Here is a 20,494-nt window from a genome sequence, read left to right on the forward strand (position 1 = left end):
TACCTTGTGGGGAACATACTTTTACTGGACAGGTCCACTAAAGGTCCTGCGGGCGGGGGGGGGGAGCAATAAGTGGTAAGGTTCGAAGCGGCTGTCTCTGGGCAGGGAACGCGATGCCTGCAGAGCGACTGTCGCTGTTGATACGAAAATACAACAAAGAGCCTTGTGTCACTTTTAAAAAGTGTAGCTATTTTGTGGACCGAGTTTTCTGACGCATGAGAAGTCCTCAGTTGGCAGACCAACACTTCTTACCTCTCCCATGAATGGTTAAAGTCTTTAATGCACAACAAGACTCTTTTGTTGTCGTCTCCATATTGACTTCACCTCTGTAATTTAATGAAGATGTAAACCGCGTACACTTTCACACACAACAGGTCGATAACATTGATGCCACGGAAGACTTGAGTCCACGTAACCCACGCCAATACATCTTATAGCTGCCACCTGCCAACTAAAGTCCAGCCGAAACCATGCATGTGCATGCCTGTAGGAGAGCCAGCATTTCACCAAATTACTGCTTTCCTAGAAATGTAATGGTGGTAGAAATAGAAATAGCGGTATAGACCAGTGTTTCCCAACCTTTTTTGGGCAAAGGCACACTTGTTTCATGAAAAAAATATCGAGGCACACCACCATTACAGCCCCGTGACGTCAGCGCGCAGCGTCACGCCGGGAGGGACGCACGAAAGTGTAAGTTTCAATTTTTTCCCCTCCCCCTTGCCTTGCGGGGGGGGGGGACAAGGGCTTTTCTTCCCACCCCCAGCATTTTAAAAAACCCCGGGACAGCGGAGGACTTCTCCGCTGTCCGGGGCAATCTTAAAATGCTGGCGGGCGGCATTTTAAAATCGCCCGGGACAGCGGAGGACTTCTCCACTGTCCGGGGTGATTTAAAAGCCCCTGGGAAGGCAGGCAGGGGGGACAAAGATTTTCGCCCCCCGCCTGCCTTTAGAAGAGGTCCTGGACCTCTTCTGAAGGTGGGCGGGGGCGAAAGTCTTTGCTCCCCCCTGCCTGCCTTCCCGGGAGAGCGGAGAAAGGCAGCGCGTTTCTCCGCTGTCCCGGACGGCTTTTGAAGGCAGGCTTTTGAAAGCCGTCCGGGACTTGGCTGGAAGGCTGGCGGGGGGAGAAGCCTGCTCCTCCCATTGCCAGCCCCGCAAACTCGGGGGACAGCGGGAGAGGCGCAGCTCGCCCTTCCCGCTGCCCCCCGAATTGGCTAGAAGGCTGGCGGGGGGAGAAGCCTGCTCCTCCCATCACCAGCCCCGCAAACTCGGGGGACAGCGGGAGAGGCGCAGCGCGCCCTTCCCGCTGCCCCCCGACTTGGCTGGAAGGCTGGCGGGGGGGAGAAGCCTGCTCCTCCCGTCGCCAGCCCCGCAAACTCGGGGGACAGCGGGAGAGGCGCAGCGCGCCATCCCGCTGTCTCCCGACATGGTTTGGAGGCTGGCAGAGGGCTTCCTCCTCCCCCAGCCCCGCAAGCTCCCAGAGCGATGCCAAAGCTGCGCGCAGCTTCGGCATGGCTCTGGGTCCCGTTCTGGGGGAGGGGGAAGCTCGGGCTTCCCCCGCCCCAGCCCCACGCCTGGCGGTGGGGGAATAAATTTTTCCCCCTTTATTCCCCCCCCCCCGCCAATTTTTCCTGCGGCACACCAGGCAACGTCTCGCGGCACACTAGTGTGCCGCGGAACACTGGTTGGGAAACACTGGTATAGACTGTTTGCAGTCTAAGCACATTTAACTAGAACTCAAAAGGAAATAATTAGTTCAATGGGACTTACTCCCAAGTAAAAGCTACAGTGCTGTAATTCCTTGAAGACTGACCCCAAATTTAGTATGGTACAAGCTTCTTTGTGTACTGAGTCTGCTTCATCACCACCACCAAGTGTGCACAGGATTGTCACCACAGAAATCCTGTGCATATGTGAAACTGCATTCTAGGCAGCGATAGCACACACCAACCCATCCAAATCAATGTGCTTTTTAGCTCACCTAATAGGATCAGGTTGTTACTTGATAAAATAATTGATCAGATTGACTAAATCTGTATCAGTTTGCATGAGGCAATGGTTCTGAAAGGGGGGGGGATAGTGTTTTAGTTTGTTTTTAAAGCCATTTGCACATTTCTCATCAGGCACTATTTTAAGATGGCTGTTGGCATCCCTCTACCTCAAGACACAATGGAGTGTGCCTCCAGGGGTGAAGTCAAATTGCTGCATAAGCCTGCACAGTGTGTATGGAGGTCCTGGGCTGCCCAGATGACAAGAACTTCCTCTCAGCTTCACTGATGTGGTCCAAATGAAAGCAGAGCAATATGTTTGCCACCAGGTTGGCTGCTGGAGTTGCTGGAAGGAGGTGTACAAGGCACCATCCAACCATCTTAGGGACTCCACTCCGGATTTTTGTAGGGTTTACTCCTTTGCCTCCCCCCCCCCAAGGTATCCTGCAAGGCAGCAGAGATCTAGGATCAGAGTTTTCCTTCTCCTAGATGGACTCCCTTTCCAGGTTGATGAGCCCCATCTGCCCCTCCCTTCTACAGCACGTGCAGAAACCACCGTCTTGACCATTGGACTTACTATTGGTCTCATCCATCAGTCTGCCAGAACCTGTCTTCACATGCTGGGGAAATCCCTAACTCACTGATGGTTTGAGACCCATCAGCTACTCTCACCTGGTTTAGCTGGCAAGTTGAATCTGTTCCTGGGGTGTGGCTGCTGTCAAATGCTGACAGCTTCCAGGAGCCACAGGTGAGAGCTGAGTGCAGGATGGGGACCAAAGATGGAGAAACTACCCCAGAAGGAGCACAACATGTCCCCCAATAGTAGAGGTACTACTCCTGTCCTAACACCCCATACACCCCATTTGAAGACAGTGGATCTTTAGTAAAGAGAATACATCTAAGATGGTGCTGTATGAAATTTATACTTAATTTTTTTGCACTGAAAATCTCCAAAATCATTAACTTTTCTCCAGATGTTGTCTGAGTAAACAGGGATGCTTCTGCAATTAGTTTTAAAAGGTTAATTTAACAGCTTCATCAATAAGGATGCAGCCCAAGGGTAAGTGACGATTCTCCCTTCTATCCTTTCTTCCTCATCCTGGATCTCTGTAAATGATGTTTATGACACCATTCATTGCTTTCACTTATATCCAAAAAACCTGGCCTATCTTCAGCCTACTGTGGATCTTAGACTCCTGCTGTGGCGAAGTGCCCTCGTGGAAGGAATTAAGTTTCCAAAGTGCTGCTTTGCTAGCTGCTGTGTTCTGTGGGGGAAAAAAAGCTGAGGGAAAGCCCTGCAGATGGCACTGTCTGATCTTTTTCCTTACTGCCTTATTCTCAGCTCATATAGCTCCAGGCAGTACAGAATGCAAAAATCATGTAGTTCACATAGCTGCATCAAAACTGTCAAAATAGTTATTTTTAAACTGAGGGCAGCCTGCTGCTGCTGGCTGCCATAAAATTAAATGTGCAGACCTCTGACCAAAGAGGCATTGGTGTTTTGGGGAAAAGATATATTCCGGTGTTCCATAACCTTTCCCAGTCTTCAAACATAATGTTATGTCCCACATCCTGTGCCCATTTTATCATGGCAGATTTAACTGTCTCATCCTGTGTGTTCCACTTAAGCAGCAAGTTATACATTCTCGATAGTATCTTAGTTTTTGGTTCTAATAGTTCTGTCTCCAATTTCGATTTTTCCACTTGGAAACCAACTTTTTTATCCATCTTAAAAACCTCTTGAATTTGAGCATAATGTAGCCAGTCTCGCACCTTATTTTTTAGTTTGTCTTGGCTCTGCAGCTTCCAATTGTCTCCAATTTTTTCAATTATTTCCCAATATTTCGGCCATTTGGCCTCCATATTGGGCCTTTTTCGAGCCTTGGCCTCCATCGGTGATAGCCACCTCGGGGTTTTACTCTCTAGTAAGTCTTTGTATTTCATCCAGACTGCAAAAATTGCTTTTCTCACAATATGGTTTTTGAACAATTTATGAACTTTAACCTTGTCATACCATAGGTATGCATGCCAGCCAAAAGCATTGTCAAAGCCTTCCAGATCTAGGACATCCGTGTTTTCTAACAAGAACCAATCTTTCAACCAGCAGAAGGCTGCAGATTCATAATATAACCTCAAGTCCGGCAGGGCAAACCCCCCTCTTTCTTTCGAGTCAGTTAGTATTTTAAACTTTATTCGGGGCTTTTTGCCCTGCCAGACAAACTTAGATATGTCCTTCTGCCATTTTCCAAAGCATTCCACTCTGTCCACGATCTGTAGGGTTTGGAATAAGAATAACATTTTCGGCAATACATTCATTTTTATAGCTGCAATTCTACCTAACAAGGAAAGTTTCAATCTTGACCAAATTTCTAAGTCCTTTTTAATTTCCAACCAACATTTTTCATAATTGTCTTTAAATAAGTTCAAGTTTTTGGAAGACAAATAAATCCCTAGGTATTTCACTTTTTTAACCACACTTAATTCTGTTTCTCTCTGGAACCCCTCTGTTTCTGTAGATGTCAAATTTTTGGTCAAAACCTTAGTTTTTTGTTTGTTCAACTTAAATCCCGCAACCCGACCAAACTCTGCTATAAGTTCTAACACTCTTTTTGTACTGGGTTCTGGCTCCTGTAGTGTCAAAACTAAGTCATCTGCAAAAGCTTTCAATTTGTATTGTTTCACTCCGACCTCTATCCCTTGTACCAACCGGTCCTCCCTGATCATGTTCAGCAACACCTCCAGGACTGATATAAATAAAAGAGGGGATGGAGGGCACCCTTGTCGTGTTCCTTTTTCAATTTTAAACTCTTCTGTCACCACATTATTAACTATCAGTTTAGCTTTTTGCTCTGAGTAAATTGCCTCTATTCCATTCTCAAACCCCCGTCCCACTCCCATCCCTTCCAATTTTTTTTTCATAAACATCCAAGAAATGTTGTCAAAGGCCTTCTCCGCATCAATAAAAATTAACACTGCTCTTGTATTAAGGTTAGTTTGCAAGAGTTCCAAAATGTCAATAATGTTTCTAGTGTTTTCGTATAAATGTCTACCAGGGAGAAAGCCTGCTTGGTCCTTGTGAATTACTTCATTTAGTGCGCTCATCTCACTCTAGAGGCCGGGAGCCAGCGCTGTCCGCAGACACTTCCGGGTCACGTGGCCAGTGTGACAAGCTACATCTGGCGAGCCAGCGCAGCACACGGAACGCCGTTTACCTTCCCGCTGGTAAGCGATCCCTATTTATCTACTTGCACCCGGGGGTGCTTTCGAACTGCTAGGTTGGCAGGCGCTGGGACCGAACGACGGGAGCGCACCCCACCGCGGGGATTCAAACCGCCGACCATGCGATCGGCAAGTCCTAGGCGCAGAGGTTTTACCCACAGCGCCACCCGCGTCCCAATAAAGGTACAAACCAACAAATGCTTACATGGAAGTGCCATTGAAATAATAGCTTCCACTGACTCCATTTCAGGTTAATTTTTTTCTTATCAAAGCTGCTATTTATGAAGCTTTGGCATCAATCACTCTTTTCTAACTGTTTTGTGAAGTAAAAGGCAGGTTCCAAGGCCATGTTTTTTTGTGCACTCAGGGCAAAGGCCAAGCAGAGGGGGACGCAGGAAGGCCATTTTGCCAAGGCATTAAATTTAGACACTTGTTGATTTAGGGTGGGGACCTCACACAGTTGTTTGTTTTTTGGCATTAGATAAGTTTCACAACTTGTCTTTATGTGCATCAGACACCCCCCCCCAAAGAAAAGTGGCGCACTCTGTCTGATTAGGGCTGCAAATTTAAGCAAATTAAATGCAATTTTGTTGTTGTTAACTGATAGATTTTTTTCCTTTTAAAGAGTTTAAAATGCTCACAAATATTCATAAAAATACATTGGTTCTGATGGCTCAAAATTGGACCTTGATGAACATGTCTTCTCAGATCTGCTGTTTATATAAGCAAAACCAGTTTTTGGTGTCTAATTGTTTTCATATGTCATCTTTTTTATTGTTCTTATCACTAGCATCCCCAACAGCTGGAAGCGGCCTGGACCTTTCGGTGCCTCTGAAAGAGTCTGCTCAGGGCCATAATCTCAGTTGCCCCATGCGGACCTCATCTTCTTAAGGCTATTATGTGCCCATTCTCTGAATTCTTTGCTTTTTAAATACTTCTTTAGCTCTTTTACCAGCACTTTTTTTGTTGTTAAAATGTACTTTCAGATCAGCAGCTGCTGTTCCTATGGAAGCTGATTTCTGGAAGAGCCCCTATTGAAGTTTTACCTTAGGATATCTCTAAATGCCTTGTATCTTATAATAAATGGGGGTTTTAACATGTTTGTTGAAGTTTCCAGTATAATTTATTCAACTTTTAATGACGCACATACAATAGTCAGGGGTAGGCAAAAAGTTGATCCAGATCTACCAGGTCATTAACAAAGATTTCTGACTCCCATAGCTTCAGCTTTCCTCCTGAAATTAGGCTACTGAAACAAAACAAAACCAAAAACAAAAACAGCATAGATGAGGGGGAGAAACCAAGAATGGATTTTTGTGTGAAAGGACTTTTATTTCAGTTCCGACACTGAAAAATATTCTGGGATGGGTTATTCCCAGAGGTGCCCTGTTTGTTAGTTCTAAGTGTATGTCTGTCCATCTTTCTAAGCCAATATTTTGCGCTTCACTCCAGCTCTTGAGTTCTAGGGAAGAAACAAGTATAGATCTTGCATGTTTGAAATCTGCCCACCACTGCAATAGATAATAAAGTTTGTCCTCAGATTTTATATCCCAGGAAAAAGCTTTGTGAAGCATGTCCTTGTTTTGATACAGACTGCTGCTACTTTGTTCTTTATATCTTACCTAAGGAATAGGAAGCTGATCTAATAATTCACAGGAATATATCTTACCATTAAAGCAGAGAAAGGGATTTGAGTGTAAAAGGCTTTGTGGTTCTTTTACACTTCATCTTTAGGGTGGTTCACACATTTATTTTTCATTTTGGATTAGATTACTAGATTTGGAGCTCTCCACATCAAATAAGGCTTAAATCTGAGGTTTATTGATCTCTTACAGAGTTTCAAGTGACCTTCCTGGATTTTGGATATAGGCTACATATAGATGATAGTGTTTCATATGTCCTTTTCTCATACTAGGGTTGCTCTCTTTGTGAAATAACAAAAAAGACAAGTGATCTAGAAATATTATAAAAGGCTGGTTTCTTTTTATTTGGATTGGGGTTTTTTTTTTTTTTAAAGGAGGCTCTCTGTATTCTTTTTGCTGCTTTAATCTGATTTGTGTTGGTTATCTTTCTATCATTTTTTTATTGTATTTGTATTGTCTTATGAAGGCCTAGACCTTGAAAATAAAGTTATACATATATACAGATATATATATATATAATATATATATAGATGATAGATAGATAGATAGATAGATAGATATAGATATCACAAACCATCATGTTTAAATAAATCCTTCAAGTCTATTTAAAACTGGTGACAACTTTTGCAGTTTTATTTTTAGAACCTGGAATATCTGGGGCAATAAAAGGTATTAGGGAACACACCCATCTTCCTAGAGAACCATTTATCCAGTAGATTAAATGCTGGAATTAGACCTGTGAGGGTAGCTGAGGTTATCTGTAACTACAACATTTCGTCTTTTGGATGCTTCTTTGGTTTCAGTCTTCATCTCAAGATCTCCCTGAGCAATAGCTTTCTTACGACCAACCAAAATGTCAGAAAATTCTAACAAATTTGTGAGTTCCCCAGAACTCAAATATGTTACACAACATATGAGGAGAGTGGGTAAGGGGAGTCCTCATGACTCTGACACTTGGGAGAGGCCAGTCACTCTGCAATCTCCATCTTGGAACTGAATCTGTAAGCTGACCTGGTTTCAACACCCAGGCTAGTTTTTGTACTTCCCCCTCCCCTTCCCCATACTTTGTGTAGCATCTTGCCTGACAGACTTCTGTAGAAGTGGAAAGCTTGTCATGATTTGGTGACATTTTGGTTGGTTCTAGTAAAAAGCATTGCCAATGGAACAGACCAGAGACAAGAGTGGGCACATCAGCAAATGTGAATTTATTGTGTTTGTATGGATGTGGGTGGTGCTGTGGGTTAAAGCACAGAGCCTAGGGCTTGCCGATCAGAAGGTTGGCGGTTCAAATCCCCGCGACGGGGTAAGCTCCCGTTGCTCGGTTCCTGCTCCTGCCAACCTAGCAGTTTGAAAGCACGTCAAAGTGCAAGTAGATAAATAGGTACCGCTCCAGTGGGAAGGTAAACAGTGTTTCCGTGCGCTGCTCTGGTTTGCCAGAAGCGGCTTAGTCATGCCAGCTCCCTCAGCCAATAAAGCGAGATGAGTGCCGCAATCCCAGAGTCGTCTGAGACTGGACCTAATGGTCAGGGGTCCCTTTACCTTTATGGTAGACTAGTTTCTCCCTCTGTCTTCCATCCAGGCAATCCTAACCTGAGTTTGCATACATATTCCAGCCAGGCAACTACACCCTAGGAGAGTACAAAGCAGGGCTGGTGAGGGCTGTGGCCTGGAAAGCATGTATGGCCAAGGGAGAGTCATGAGGGCTTGAAAGATGCTTTTACATTGGCCTCCAGGCCTGTGATTCCTCATCCTTGGTCTATACCAGTCTACACCAAACTTGGCCCTCCAGCTGTTTGGGGACTACAACTCCCATCATCCCTAGCTAACAGGACCAGTGATCAGAGATGATGGGAATTGTAGTCCAAAAACAGCTGGAGGGCCAAGTTTGGCCTTCACTGGTCTACACTAACTACAGGTTTTTCTTCATCCCTGCCTGGAGGTGCCAGGGTAGATATTCCTAGATACATCAGCAGGGATTTAAGAGGACCTTCCCACTCATTCTGTTTCCTTTCCACATTGTCATGCAGAGTTCATCCTACCATTAAGCATCAGATTTGGAGATGGCTTTAAAGAACAGCAAGATTGTAGGCATGTCCCACTCTGGAGGGCACCTTTTGAATTTCCTGGCCCAGTGGCCCAAACATCTTGGATATTCTAGGCTGCCAGGGTAGTGTATATAGATCTAAAAGCTTGTTAACTGAAAACATTGTAATGGCTGTGCTATTTCTGTGTTGTTTGCATCATACGGAATAATAAAAAGGAGGGTGGACAGCTCATTTTCCAGCAAAGTGGCCTCATTTGCCTCCCCTTTCAGCCACCCTTTTGCTTTCTATTCCTGATCATAGTCAGCAAGTGTTTCTACCTTTGTGCTCCTTTCACTTGTTTAAGTGAGCAGTGGTTCAGGTTAGGGCTGTATTTCAGTTCATCTGTAGCAGCAATAAACAAAGCACCAAGCAACAGCAGATGTAATTTATAGACTGCAAAGAGACGTAATAATAAAGTCTGTTTATTACAGCAATTAACATATCTGCTCTCCTAAGCATGCTTTCACAGTTAGAGCAAAAAAGTGCTTACTTCAAGTGCATAGTTTACAGAAAGAAAATACAAAGGAAGGAACTGAAGTCAAGCAAGCTGGTTCGAAAACGGGCATTGGGAAGAAAAGGGAATTAATCAGCCAGAAGGCCAATCGATCGGCAAGTATTTCAGAGAAAGATACAGACATGATAGGCATCTATAATTTATAATACAACCTTGTAAACCACCTTGTTAGAGCAGAAGTCTTTGGGCTTTATGTTGTTACAACCCAAAATATATCTGTTAAGTGCTAAAAGAAAATCAGCTGTGCCGTGAGGGGTTTACTGATCCGATTGGAAGAGGGTCCTGCTGTGTCAGTGTTGAGAAGCACTGGAATGTATATATAACATGCTCAGCAGGCTTGCATCAGTAATAAAGTCAGTGGGGCTTCTCTGATTTTACCTTAGCTAAGGTTTTGGGGCATGTAGAATGAACTCTTTCATTTTAGCAAGGTAATCTCAGTAACATCTAGCAAGATGTCAATGAGCCTTACTTTGTATCAAGATATATCATATATATCACATACAATCCATGAATATGTATTTTTAGCACCATTTTTTTCACCAGAAAAATTTCCCCAACCAAAAGGCTCATAGGATTTTAAGGGCACATACAGCAATTCTGTACAGATATGTGTGTTGAAATGGCCTTGGAGTCATCCAAAGCATTCAAATACTCAGTGGGCCACATAAATGGAAATATTTTCAGAGGGATACAAAAGTTCTGAAGTACACAGTGAATTCGGATAACAAGTTTTCAATTAAGGTTTTGACAAAGGAGACTCTACTGTACAGGTTTCAAATAAACGTTTTACATGTATTGCAGTGCCTTCATCTCTGCAATGTAAATAAATGGATAAACATTTAGGACTCCAAAGAGATATGGCAGACTACCATAATCATCCAATTGTGGGACTGGAAATCCTAGGAAAAGCATCCTGCATTACAAATTGCAATTATGTTCTTTTGTGAAGTGCACTTGATTATTGAGCATACAAATTTGATTATTTATCCTGCTTTATAAAAGCCTCTTTTAGCAAATACAGACTGGATTCCATAAAACAATTACACTATTTTTGGCTGGCTTTCTTTAGTGTTACAGTGATATTCTCACAGTCATTAATTTAATCTTAAGGAGACACTGTGGTGTGTCTTTTTTTAAAAAAAGCTGTCATCTTAGTTAAAAGCGAACGCTTGTGTATCAAGGATAAATGACAACCACCACCTGGTTCTCAATACATTTTTTCAAATAAATAAATAAATAAATAAATAAATAAATAAATAAATAAATACTACAAAGGGTGTATTCTAAAAATTCTCGTAAATATTTTCTCTCTCTGAAAGGGTATTTAATAGAATGTGAATTATCTACATAGCAGAATCCTTTGTGCACTTACAAACAATCCTGTTTTCTATTCTCAGTGTACAATATTATACAACAGATATGCATGGCTTATTAAGGACATCCAGTTAGCAGGAAGCTGAGTTGACCTGTCTATCCAGTGTAGAAAAAGTCATTTATTGATATCATGCAAAATAGATAAAAATAGCTGGTTTCTATGGCTACTGAGGCTGGAAGACTACTGAGGAATATTTCTATTTAGGTTCCTATATGATGGAATCCAGAGAGCAAAAAAGGGGAGAAGAAACAAGTGTAGCCTGCTTCGGGGACATTTTCTGCCTTCGTGTTTCCCTGTCCTCAATTCAAGTAAGACTCCTTTTTACTGACAAGAGCTGGAGATCCAGATCAGACCAACCAGTATGGCATAGCAAGGCAAAAACTTTCTGCACGATAGGCACAATTACAATGAGATCTAAAAATAGTTAATATAACAGCATCTATTTTCATCTACCCTTATGTCCAGGGGGTTTCCCACAAAGAAGCCTGAATAGACATTTCGGAGTTTTAGGGGGGGAAATGCAATGTGAGCAAACAAAACAAGACACAGAAAGCATTCAGTCTTCAAGATAGGCTCAAGATTTTCCATGCAGTGAGATCTGAACAAATCGTCCGCAGCAGGGGGGGATGGACTGTGGGGCTATGCTAGGAACATTTAAGACTCGCTTGTCCCCACTGCAGAGATATGTCCTGACATGACCCAACTGACTGTCTCTTGTTAACTACTACACAGTTTGGTCATGTCAGCTCTAAAAGTTGGCCAAAGTATCGCAGATGAACAGAGCATGTGTAACAGGTAACAGCTACCACTGATGGGGGCAGGTGGAGGTTTAATATGGGGGCATGACCCATAATTATGACAGAAGAAAGCTCCCTAAATGTGACATCCTTTATAATGAACTTGGAGGCATCAGACTTTTTCAGATGAAGAAGAGGAGTTTGGATTTGATATCCTGCTTTATCACTACCTGAAGGAATCTCAAAGCGGCTAACATTCTCCTTTCCCTTCCTCCCCCACAACAAACACTCTGTGAGGTGAGTGAGGCTGAGAGACTTCAGAGAAGTGTGACTAGCCCAAGGTCACCCAGCAGCTACATGTGGAGGAGCGGAAACGGGAACCCGGTTCACCAGATTACGAGTCTACCGCTCTTAACCACTACGCCACACTGGAGTACCTTGGAAAGGCATCAAAGTCTATGCCAAGTTGTATTTCTGCCCGTGCCCTCAATTACTCTTATTTGCTCCTCTTGTTACAGGCAATGCCTTTATCTGTTTCCTCAGACATTCCAATATCACAATCGCTACCATTTCTGATGCCCATGTCATAGATTTACATCTAGGAACTGCAGGGGTTTCTGCTGGCATATTCCCCATGGAAGATACATGCATTCTGGATGAGTTAGATTCCCCAGTGTTTTAAATCAATACAGGTGGCTTGAAAATGACTATATAGTGAGTCTCAATACCCTGGTTGTCGGTTAATGGCAGTAAACATATTGTTATGGGTTTGTCAGGCAGATCCCCCTAAACTCTTAAATTAGTAAATGTTATCATTTAGCAAATATTTGGAGTATTAAAGGAAGATACAAAGAGCAGTGTAAAAATACAAGCTATGCCGCTTATCCTGTTCAGGATGTCAGTACACTGCATAAGTGCCTTAATTTTCTAAATGAAACACAAACCTTGTTTAAGTGCCAAGACCCCTGGAATCTCATGCACTGTTCAGAGGAGGTTTGGGTGGCTGATAAGGACACATCAGTACCTTTAAATGTGGAGAGTTTTGAACATCCATGGAGGTCACGGGAATTACAGTAACGGTGAATATGGACCACTATCATTAGGTCTGGCCTAGCAAGTGTTCGTAGGCACACTTAATTCCATCCCTTTTCAACGACTCTGTGCTCAAGTTGTTCAAAGGAACTAACTTCCAAGGTAGCTGTGATTCTCAAAGCCTACAGCTAGATATAAGTATGTGTTTAAGTAGTTTGTCAAAAGGAATGGACTGTAGCTTGTGCTTTATCGCTAACACTTAGCTTTCGTATAGCACCTTTGACCCTGAATACATACAATATTACTGTTATCTCCAATGACACAATCAGTGTCATTGCTCCCAGAAGAGGAACTTATTGTAGTCATATAGCAAAGACAGAAAGAGTTATCTGTGTGTCTTTGTAACTTCTCAGCAAGTTCTCTGCCCTGTGGAAAAAACAGCTTTCATGAACCTAACTAAAGAAACATTTGAGTTTCTAATTTATTTCAGAAAGATATATAATTGCCTTGTAATGTTTTTGGTAGGTTCAAGGTGTGTACATCCAAGGATCTCAAAGTTGCTGGGTTTGACTAATGCCCACTTCTAGGTTACACATATGTATTTCAGAGAACATAGGACATTTTGAAATAAAAATAAATTGCTGTGCACTAGCTAGGCTCCAGCATAATTAAGAGTAAACTTAGACTATATTTGTATATAGATAAATATATAAATCTATATAGACTTTACTTGAATCATTAGTGGTCTATATACACGTGTGGTCACTCATAAATGTGACTGTGCGAATTGACTGCAGGTACATTCAATAAATACCGTAGATGGGGTAGATAACAATTCTTTCCATTAATCAGCGATGCAGAATCAATCCAGCCCACAGTTTTGTATACTGCATACCTAAATATGCACAGGATTTCAACCAATTTCAATATAGTGCCTATTGCTTACAATGATAATTATGACAAGATTTGGTCACTGCAGTATTTTCTATGGCCAGACAAAATAATATAAAACATTTTCAGCCACCCTCTGAAAAATTCATAAATGCACTGACCACCCAGGCATTCAGCTTTGAAATTCAGAGAACACATCAGATGGTTATAGCAATAAGCTATAAGTAGAAGGTAAGAGATACTGAGTAATGTTTGGTTTTCTTTGTTTCTATCTCCTGAGGGACTGTATCCTTGCGAGCAACAAAGCCATGAATGTTTAAATGCTGGTCTAACCTCATATATCTACTGACCCTGTAGAAATAAAGTGCTTCTTATAGCCATATCAGTCTCAGTGCAAAAAACCCCCATACAACTGTATTATGATTTTTTTAAAGTATCCTTTCTACTTTAGGTAATATTGGAATGCAGTAAATGTACAACCTGAAATTAACCTGATACTTATATTTTTGTAATACCTTTAAATGCCAGTCAGAAATAACACAATTATTGGATTTATTCCTATTTCACAGTTTAAGATTCTAGCATTAGTAGTGCAAATGTACATAGCAGAGTGGTTTAGGTTGGGAAAGATGTTCATGTTTATAATTTAGCACAGTTTCTTCTTGGGAAGCTGTACAACAAGGTATTTGACTCATTCTCCCTTCCTTGGCTTCATTCCTGCAATTTGTGCATGTCCTGCACCCGTCCAGCTGGTCACAAAAACTTGTCATTTACCTTAAACGGGTACAATGAAAGTTGTCTTGGCAGCATCACCTCTGTCAAAAAATCAAAACAAAGCACAACTTTGAAGAAAGCTTCATCACACACAGTTTTGTTTCCTACCCTACCATTAAACATTTGGGAGACATTCTGGCTCCGAGCAAGACTAATATTTATCCAGACAGACAATATATTATCTATCTTGAAAGATACCCTGAAGCAAAGTTGCAGGCAATTAGTTTTAATGGTAAAAATCTTCACACACACACACACACACACACACACACACACACACACACACCGACTAACTTCCCACTCACCTATATTGACTGTTGATTCTCATTCATTTTTAAACATCTTTCTCAAAGTTGAAAAACTGCAAATATTATTATGCTTCTTTCGGATGCACATGTTTCCAACCAAAAATGAGTCATTTGCATCCATAGATTGCAGTACAGTGGTACCTCAGGTTAAGAACTTAATTCATTCTGGAGGTCCGTTCTTAACCTGAAACTGTTCTTAACCTGAGGTACCATTTTAGCTAATGGGGCCTCCCACTGCCGCCACACGATTTCTGTTCTCATCCTCATCCTCATCTCATCTTAACCCGAGGTACTATTTCTGGGTTAGTGGAGTCTGTAACCTAAAGCGTCTGTAACCCGAGGTACCACTGTATTGATACTTGGAAAATATAAACTAGCAAGTTAAGCAACTCTAAGCCATATGATTTAGAGGCAACAATGCCAATGTAATTTTAGAGACAAGGATGAGGGCAAAAACAATGTCACTGCTTGATTAGTTCTGATACAGCCTTGTCTGAATGTACGCGTATGTGGAAACTGGGGATAGTGTACTCTGCTTATATTATTACCTTCCATAGGGATGAACATATTAAATAAGTTTTGTTGGAAATGGCTTTCTTAGAGGGGAAGAACTTATCTTGAAAATGGTAGTGAGCAGTTCATCTGGAAAACATCAAGGGCTATATAGTTATGTATATGAGAGGGGGGGACTTATTAAGCATGATGGGAGATGGTTTGGTATTGTTTAGTCGTTTAGTCGTGTCCGACTCTTTGTGACCCCATGGACCAGAGCACGCCAGGCACTCCTGTCTTCCACTGCCTTCCACAGTTTGGTCAGACGATGGTTTGGTAGTTCCAAGTAAATGTGTATGTTTGTCCTGGTGCAAGCTTTGGAGGAAAAAAATCCCAGTTATGCAGCTTTCAGCATGGTTCAATCTAAGCTGCAGAAATTTCAGCTCTGGCGGATGCCTATTGGCTAGCACCCCCAGATTTGTACAAGGTGGCATAGATAGTTCAACATCTTAGAGCGGGGGGGGGGGGAGAGGTAATCTTGACACTTATTTTATGGAGATGAGACTTGCACGCTTTTTGTGGCTAAAATGTGGTTAGAATATATTTTGAATGCTCTTTGAGAAGACAATGAATCTAAAATATATTGATCCTACATCAGAAATAAGCTTCCACTGAGTTCAGTGGGACTTGGTCCAAAGTAACAATGTATAAGGTGGTGGTATCCAGAGAGCACTCTTTGTTGTGATGGCCAAATTGTACCAGGGTGACTTCCATTGTTAGATGAGTTGGGCTGCTATCCTAGCCTTGTTTTTGTGTATAGTTGAACTAGCCAAAGTCTTGTATGAGTTTCTTCATTCAGCTCCATGGCAATGAGAAGGAGAAAAGGACTCCTGTGAACTTTTAAAACTGATTCTGTGAGGAGATGAATCCTCATTGTGGCTTCATGCCCATTATTTTACTGCTCTTTAGAATTACAGGTTTGGAACATTTCCGCCATCTCCTACAGCAACATCGTTCCCTAGAACTTGACAAAGATTGATTAAAACCTATTTTGTTTCTATTTTTTCTTTACAAAAAGTGGGGGGAGACTCCTTCCCTGGAATGACATCATATTTAGCTCATAGTTGGTCATCTTTACTGGACACAAATTTTACATTCCCATTATGGGCTAAGAAAATAGAACAATTGCTGTGTGGTTCTTGGCAATCAGCCAGACTTGTAAGTCCTCCTGAAAAGAGCTCAAGTCACCAGCATGTACAGCTTTGCTACTATGGTGCAAATCTTGTCTCTTGGCAGAGATGAGGAGCTTGGAAAGGTTAAGAGAGTTTATCATAAGATAAACTTGCATGCCATCCACAGTCAGCTCATCAGATACTTCCAGGGCTAGATTTATTAATCTCCTGTGCCCCGTAGAATAAAGATATGTGATGTGACATCCATCAAATTATGCCCTCATGATAAAAAAGCAGTAATGGTCTCAGAAATCGGCCCACCAGGCTGTCTTGGGTGAATCATACCCACTTTTCCTGTGCCCGATGACAGAAAAAGATGTTATATTCAAAAAGGGCAGAATTCAAGCCAAGGCTACAAAGAAAGCATCAGGGGTGCATTCCTGAGTCTTCCTTTGCAGCCATAGCTTGAATTTTAAAAGTATCTAATTCAATTCAGGATCACAAATGAAGGAACAATCTTCCTTTGCAATTTCAGCCAGCTGGTGTCAGGTGACTGACAGGTAGGCATCCCTTCCCATCTGCCCAAGTGGCCCATGGACGATTGGCCCCTATGCATCTGACTCTTTAGCCGGATCCAGTTCCTCAACCCTAATATAAACACACTGGAACACCATACATTAGAATGATAGTTCCAGCTCTGGAAATTTTACACTGTCAAGGGTCAGGCGGCCTGCAGTAGTAGTAATAGTGGTAGTATTTGTTCATTCATTATTTTTAATTAGGTCTCGTATCCCACACTTAATTATAAGGTCCCAAGCTGGGTTACAACAATGGAAATCTGCATTAAAACAATATTAAAATCAGTTAAAACAACTATATTTATATAGTTAAAAGGCTCCCTTCTCCCTCATGCCTTCTTTGGTTTTATTCAAAAATTGAAATAGGCTCAACAGTTAATGGGGTGGCCATGTGTCCTACTTTACATAGGACAATCTTCTGTTTGAGGACATACTTTCTTGGGAGGACTATCCAGTCCAAGTTAAGTCTAAAACCATAAGGAGGAGGAGCTGCAAGGTCTTCAGCTTGCCCCTCAACTGTGAGGACCTAGGACAGCAGACTGAGCAGGCACATAAGGTCACCTGGTCACAGTCTTTCTGTAAATAGCATCTCTAAATAGCTGTACTTACTACATCTTTTTTTGTTTGTTTGTTATGAATTTCTTCTTCTTTTTCAATGTGCAAGTGGCAATGCTTCAACAGAAAGGGGGGGCATCTACTAGATTTTATATGAAAGTGTATGACAGAATGTTCATTAAGATAATCCAATATAAGCACATTAGTGCTTTGTTTCTAAATGAACTTTCAAATTAATTTTGATTATATCCGGAGGATTTTGCAGGCAGGTTTCTTACACAATAGATGAAAAAAAGCCCAATAAAGTGGCATCTTAAGAAGCTAACAGAATCTTTTAAGTCATGATACCCACCGTCTCTAAGGCTCAGGGTAATTCCAAATAGGACACCGTGTAGAATTGCCATTTTGCCCAGCTTGGCTTCTGGATCCTCAGTTACATTCCTATCTGCACAGAGCGAGGTTTTCCCCCTGCCAAGCCTGCAAAGTCTCTAGGGGAGAAAAACAAGGAGAGAGAAATAAATGTAATAAAGCAGATTAACGTCTTCCACATTCTCCTCTTCCCACTGCCGGCACTGATGAGAGAGGCTATCATTCACATAATGGGTTCATCTCTTCCTGCCAGTATTCCTTCCTGAGCTAATCCATCAAGCTCCATGGAAGAGCTGAAAGGAGAGGGGCAGCATCTCTGTGGGGGACATGGAACTAGGTTCTCCCCACTCAGCCTCCACCATTCCTTTGGTTTGCTCCAACCTCTCCGCTGACACCTCCACAAATCTGTGGTGATGTTAAAAATAATGCAGAGATGCTAGTACAGGAGCAGGCAACCCTTTTTCCTGCTGAGGGCCACATTCTGTCAGGGGCACATGATTATTGTGGGTAGGGCCAGAACAGGCCAGACCAAAAAAATGAGTGGGGTCACCCCCTTTTCTCCCTTTTTTCCTGGCACCTCTTTCTCTCTCTCTCTCACTTTCTGACATCCTCTCTTTCTGTCCTGTCTCTCTGCACAGCAGGCTGTTGGTGGAGGAAAAGCTTTCTCTTCCCAGAGGTCTAAACTAATACCTTGCAGAGGGCTTTTTTGAAATTGACTTAAGGGCTCTAGAAATTTTGTCTGGAGGCCACATGCATCCCTGTGCTGGTGGATGCTGCATCCCTCAGTCCCCCCCCCCAGAGCAGAGCCATGAGAGTGGGCAGGAGGCAGCCTACAAGGGTAACAGCATCATACCACAGTTGCTGTGCTCCTCCAACTCAACAGAGAGGTGTAAGGTGATGCACAAAGGAAAGGTCACACCGCTGTCTCTTGCTCAGCGCTGGGCTCTTCCTTCTTCCTCTTCATCTTGCAGAAGCCATGGAGCCCACAGAAGCAAGCAAAGGTGAACTGGGGCATCCCCTGGGACAGGCAAAGGACAGGAGCATCCAAGGAAATCTATACAAAGTAAGGTGAGAGAAGAGAAAAGCTTGCGTTTCTTTCCCAGGTTTCCAACAGAACATCTCTTACTTTCACTTTACAGCAGCGTTCCAAATGCTCAGTGCATTAGAGAACAGCGGGTTTTCCACCTAGAATGAATCTCGGCTCCCCCACCTAAAACCTCTACATATTGGGGGGGGGGGGGCGGGAGACCGGGGACCGATCTCAGTGGTGAGGCATATGCTTTGCAAGCAAAAGGTCCAAAGGTTCAATCCTTAGCATCTCCAGTTGAACATCTTTCCCTGAGACCCTGCAAACAACAAGAGAGGATTGTCCTGCACCAGATGGGCAAGGCCTCACCTGGTTGGTAGAAGGCAGCACCCTACATGCCTTGAACATGGATAGCTGCTGTCATCCACAATCAGATTCAATCAGTGGTGGACCTACATTTGGGGCCCCCTGAAGTTTAAACTGTTATGGGGGAGCCCTTCGCAACCAGCAATGAGGTCTGGGTAACCACTGCTATCTTCTTAATTGGGTTATTCTACAACACATCGAAAGGTCGGCAGTTCGAATCCCCACGGCGGGGTGCGCTCCCGTTGCTCGGTCCCAGCGCCTGCCAACCTAGCAGTTCGAAAGCACCCCTGGTTGCAAGTAGATAAATAGGGACCGCTTACTGGCGGGAAGGTAAACGGCGTTTCCATGTGCTGCGCTGGCTCGCCAAATGCAGCTTTGTCACGCTGGCCACGTGACCTGGAAGTGTCTCTGGACAGCGCTGGCCCCTGGCCTCTTAAGTGAGATGGGCGCACAACCCTAGAGTCTGTCAAGACTGGCCCGTACGGGCAGGGGTACCTTTACCTTTACCTTACAACACATCACCACGTTTTTTTAAAAATTAACTACTACATCTCAGTTTTTCATTAAAATTGCCATACTGGATTATCTCATGTCAAAGTCACTGGTGTGAACAAAAATTTCCTATGTCTTATAGTTTGCATTATTGGAGGGAGGGGATGAAAATTAGGGAAATGTTACATATATGCATGATGCACTTTTTAAAGCAAATTTTTAAAGCCATGTGGACTAAGGTCACTTCTGGGGCTTCTCTGGGATTAGGGACCTGAAGCTTAAGCTTCATTAGTTTCATAGTAGATCCACCCCTGGATTCAATCCATGATTCCTCCCCCCAATATATAGTTTTGACACTCCCCACTTTTTTGTTGTTTTGTTCCCAACAAAGGCCACCAGAAACTCATCTTTGAAAAAGCTGTTTCGTAAATATTATGTGGAAAGGATTTCTATTGCAAACACTTCAATATGAAATGCACACTGTAGCTGGGTTTGCCAGAGGCACCCCCCCCGCCCCCTGCACACCTGAAACCACATATGCCTTTCATGAATACACAGCTTAGGTATGAGTCGCCTCACATCTCTCACATTAGAAATTAAGCACTGGGTGGCTGCCCCTCATCTCCATCATTCCGCCTCATTGTTTCTGACATTGTTTCCAGAGAAGCGGACACGGAGCAATGGATCCAAACTACAAGAAAGAAGATTCCACCTAAACATTAGGAAGAACTTCCTGACAGTAAGAGCTGTTCGACAGTGGAATTGGCTGCCAAGGAGTGTGGTGGAGTCTCCTTCTTTGGAGGTCTTTAAGCAGAGGCTTGACAACCATATGTCAGGAGTGCTCTGATGGTGTTTCCTGCTTGGCAGGGGGTTGGACTCGAT

The 20,494-nt window shown here is 42.9% G+C and overlaps 1 protein-coding gene and 1 long non-coding RNA gene across 2 annotated transcripts in view; one reads left to right on the forward strand and one right to left on the reverse strand.

Annotated features, from left to right (window-relative positions):
* The first annotated feature begins 9,391 nt into the window (after positions 1-9,391).
* Positions 9,392-20,478, forward strand: LOC144327818 (uncharacterized). Its single transcript, XR_013392958.1, has 4 exons — positions 9,392-9,539; positions 11,024-11,127; positions 18,699-18,795; positions 20,275-20,478. It is a non-coding gene; the product is annotated as an uncharacterized LOC144327818 (long non-coding RNA).
* The window catches only part of LOC114599306 (uncharacterized), a 28,290-nt gene continuing 18,493 nt past the window's right edge, over positions 10,698-20,494 (reverse strand). Inside the window, exons 4-6 of the mRNA XM_077929011.1 lie at positions 18,581-18,781; positions 17,711-17,846; positions 10,698-14,294 (exon numbers count right to left, since the gene is read on the reverse strand). Coding sequence (XP_077785137.1) covers positions 18,641-18,781 — 141 coding nt within the window. The 3' untranslated portion in view covers positions 10,698-14,294; positions 17,711-17,846; positions 18,581-18,640. The remainder of the gene's footprint in view (positions 14,295-17,710; positions 17,847-18,580; positions 18,782-20,494) is intronic.

Source organism: Podarcis muralis, chromosome 5 (genome assembly GCF_964188315.1).
Source record: "Podarcis muralis chromosome 5, rPodMur119.hap1.1, whole genome shotgun sequence".
In the NCBI taxonomy this organism is placed as follows: Eukaryota; Metazoa; Chordata; class Lepidosauria; order Squamata; family Lacertidae; genus Podarcis; species Podarcis muralis.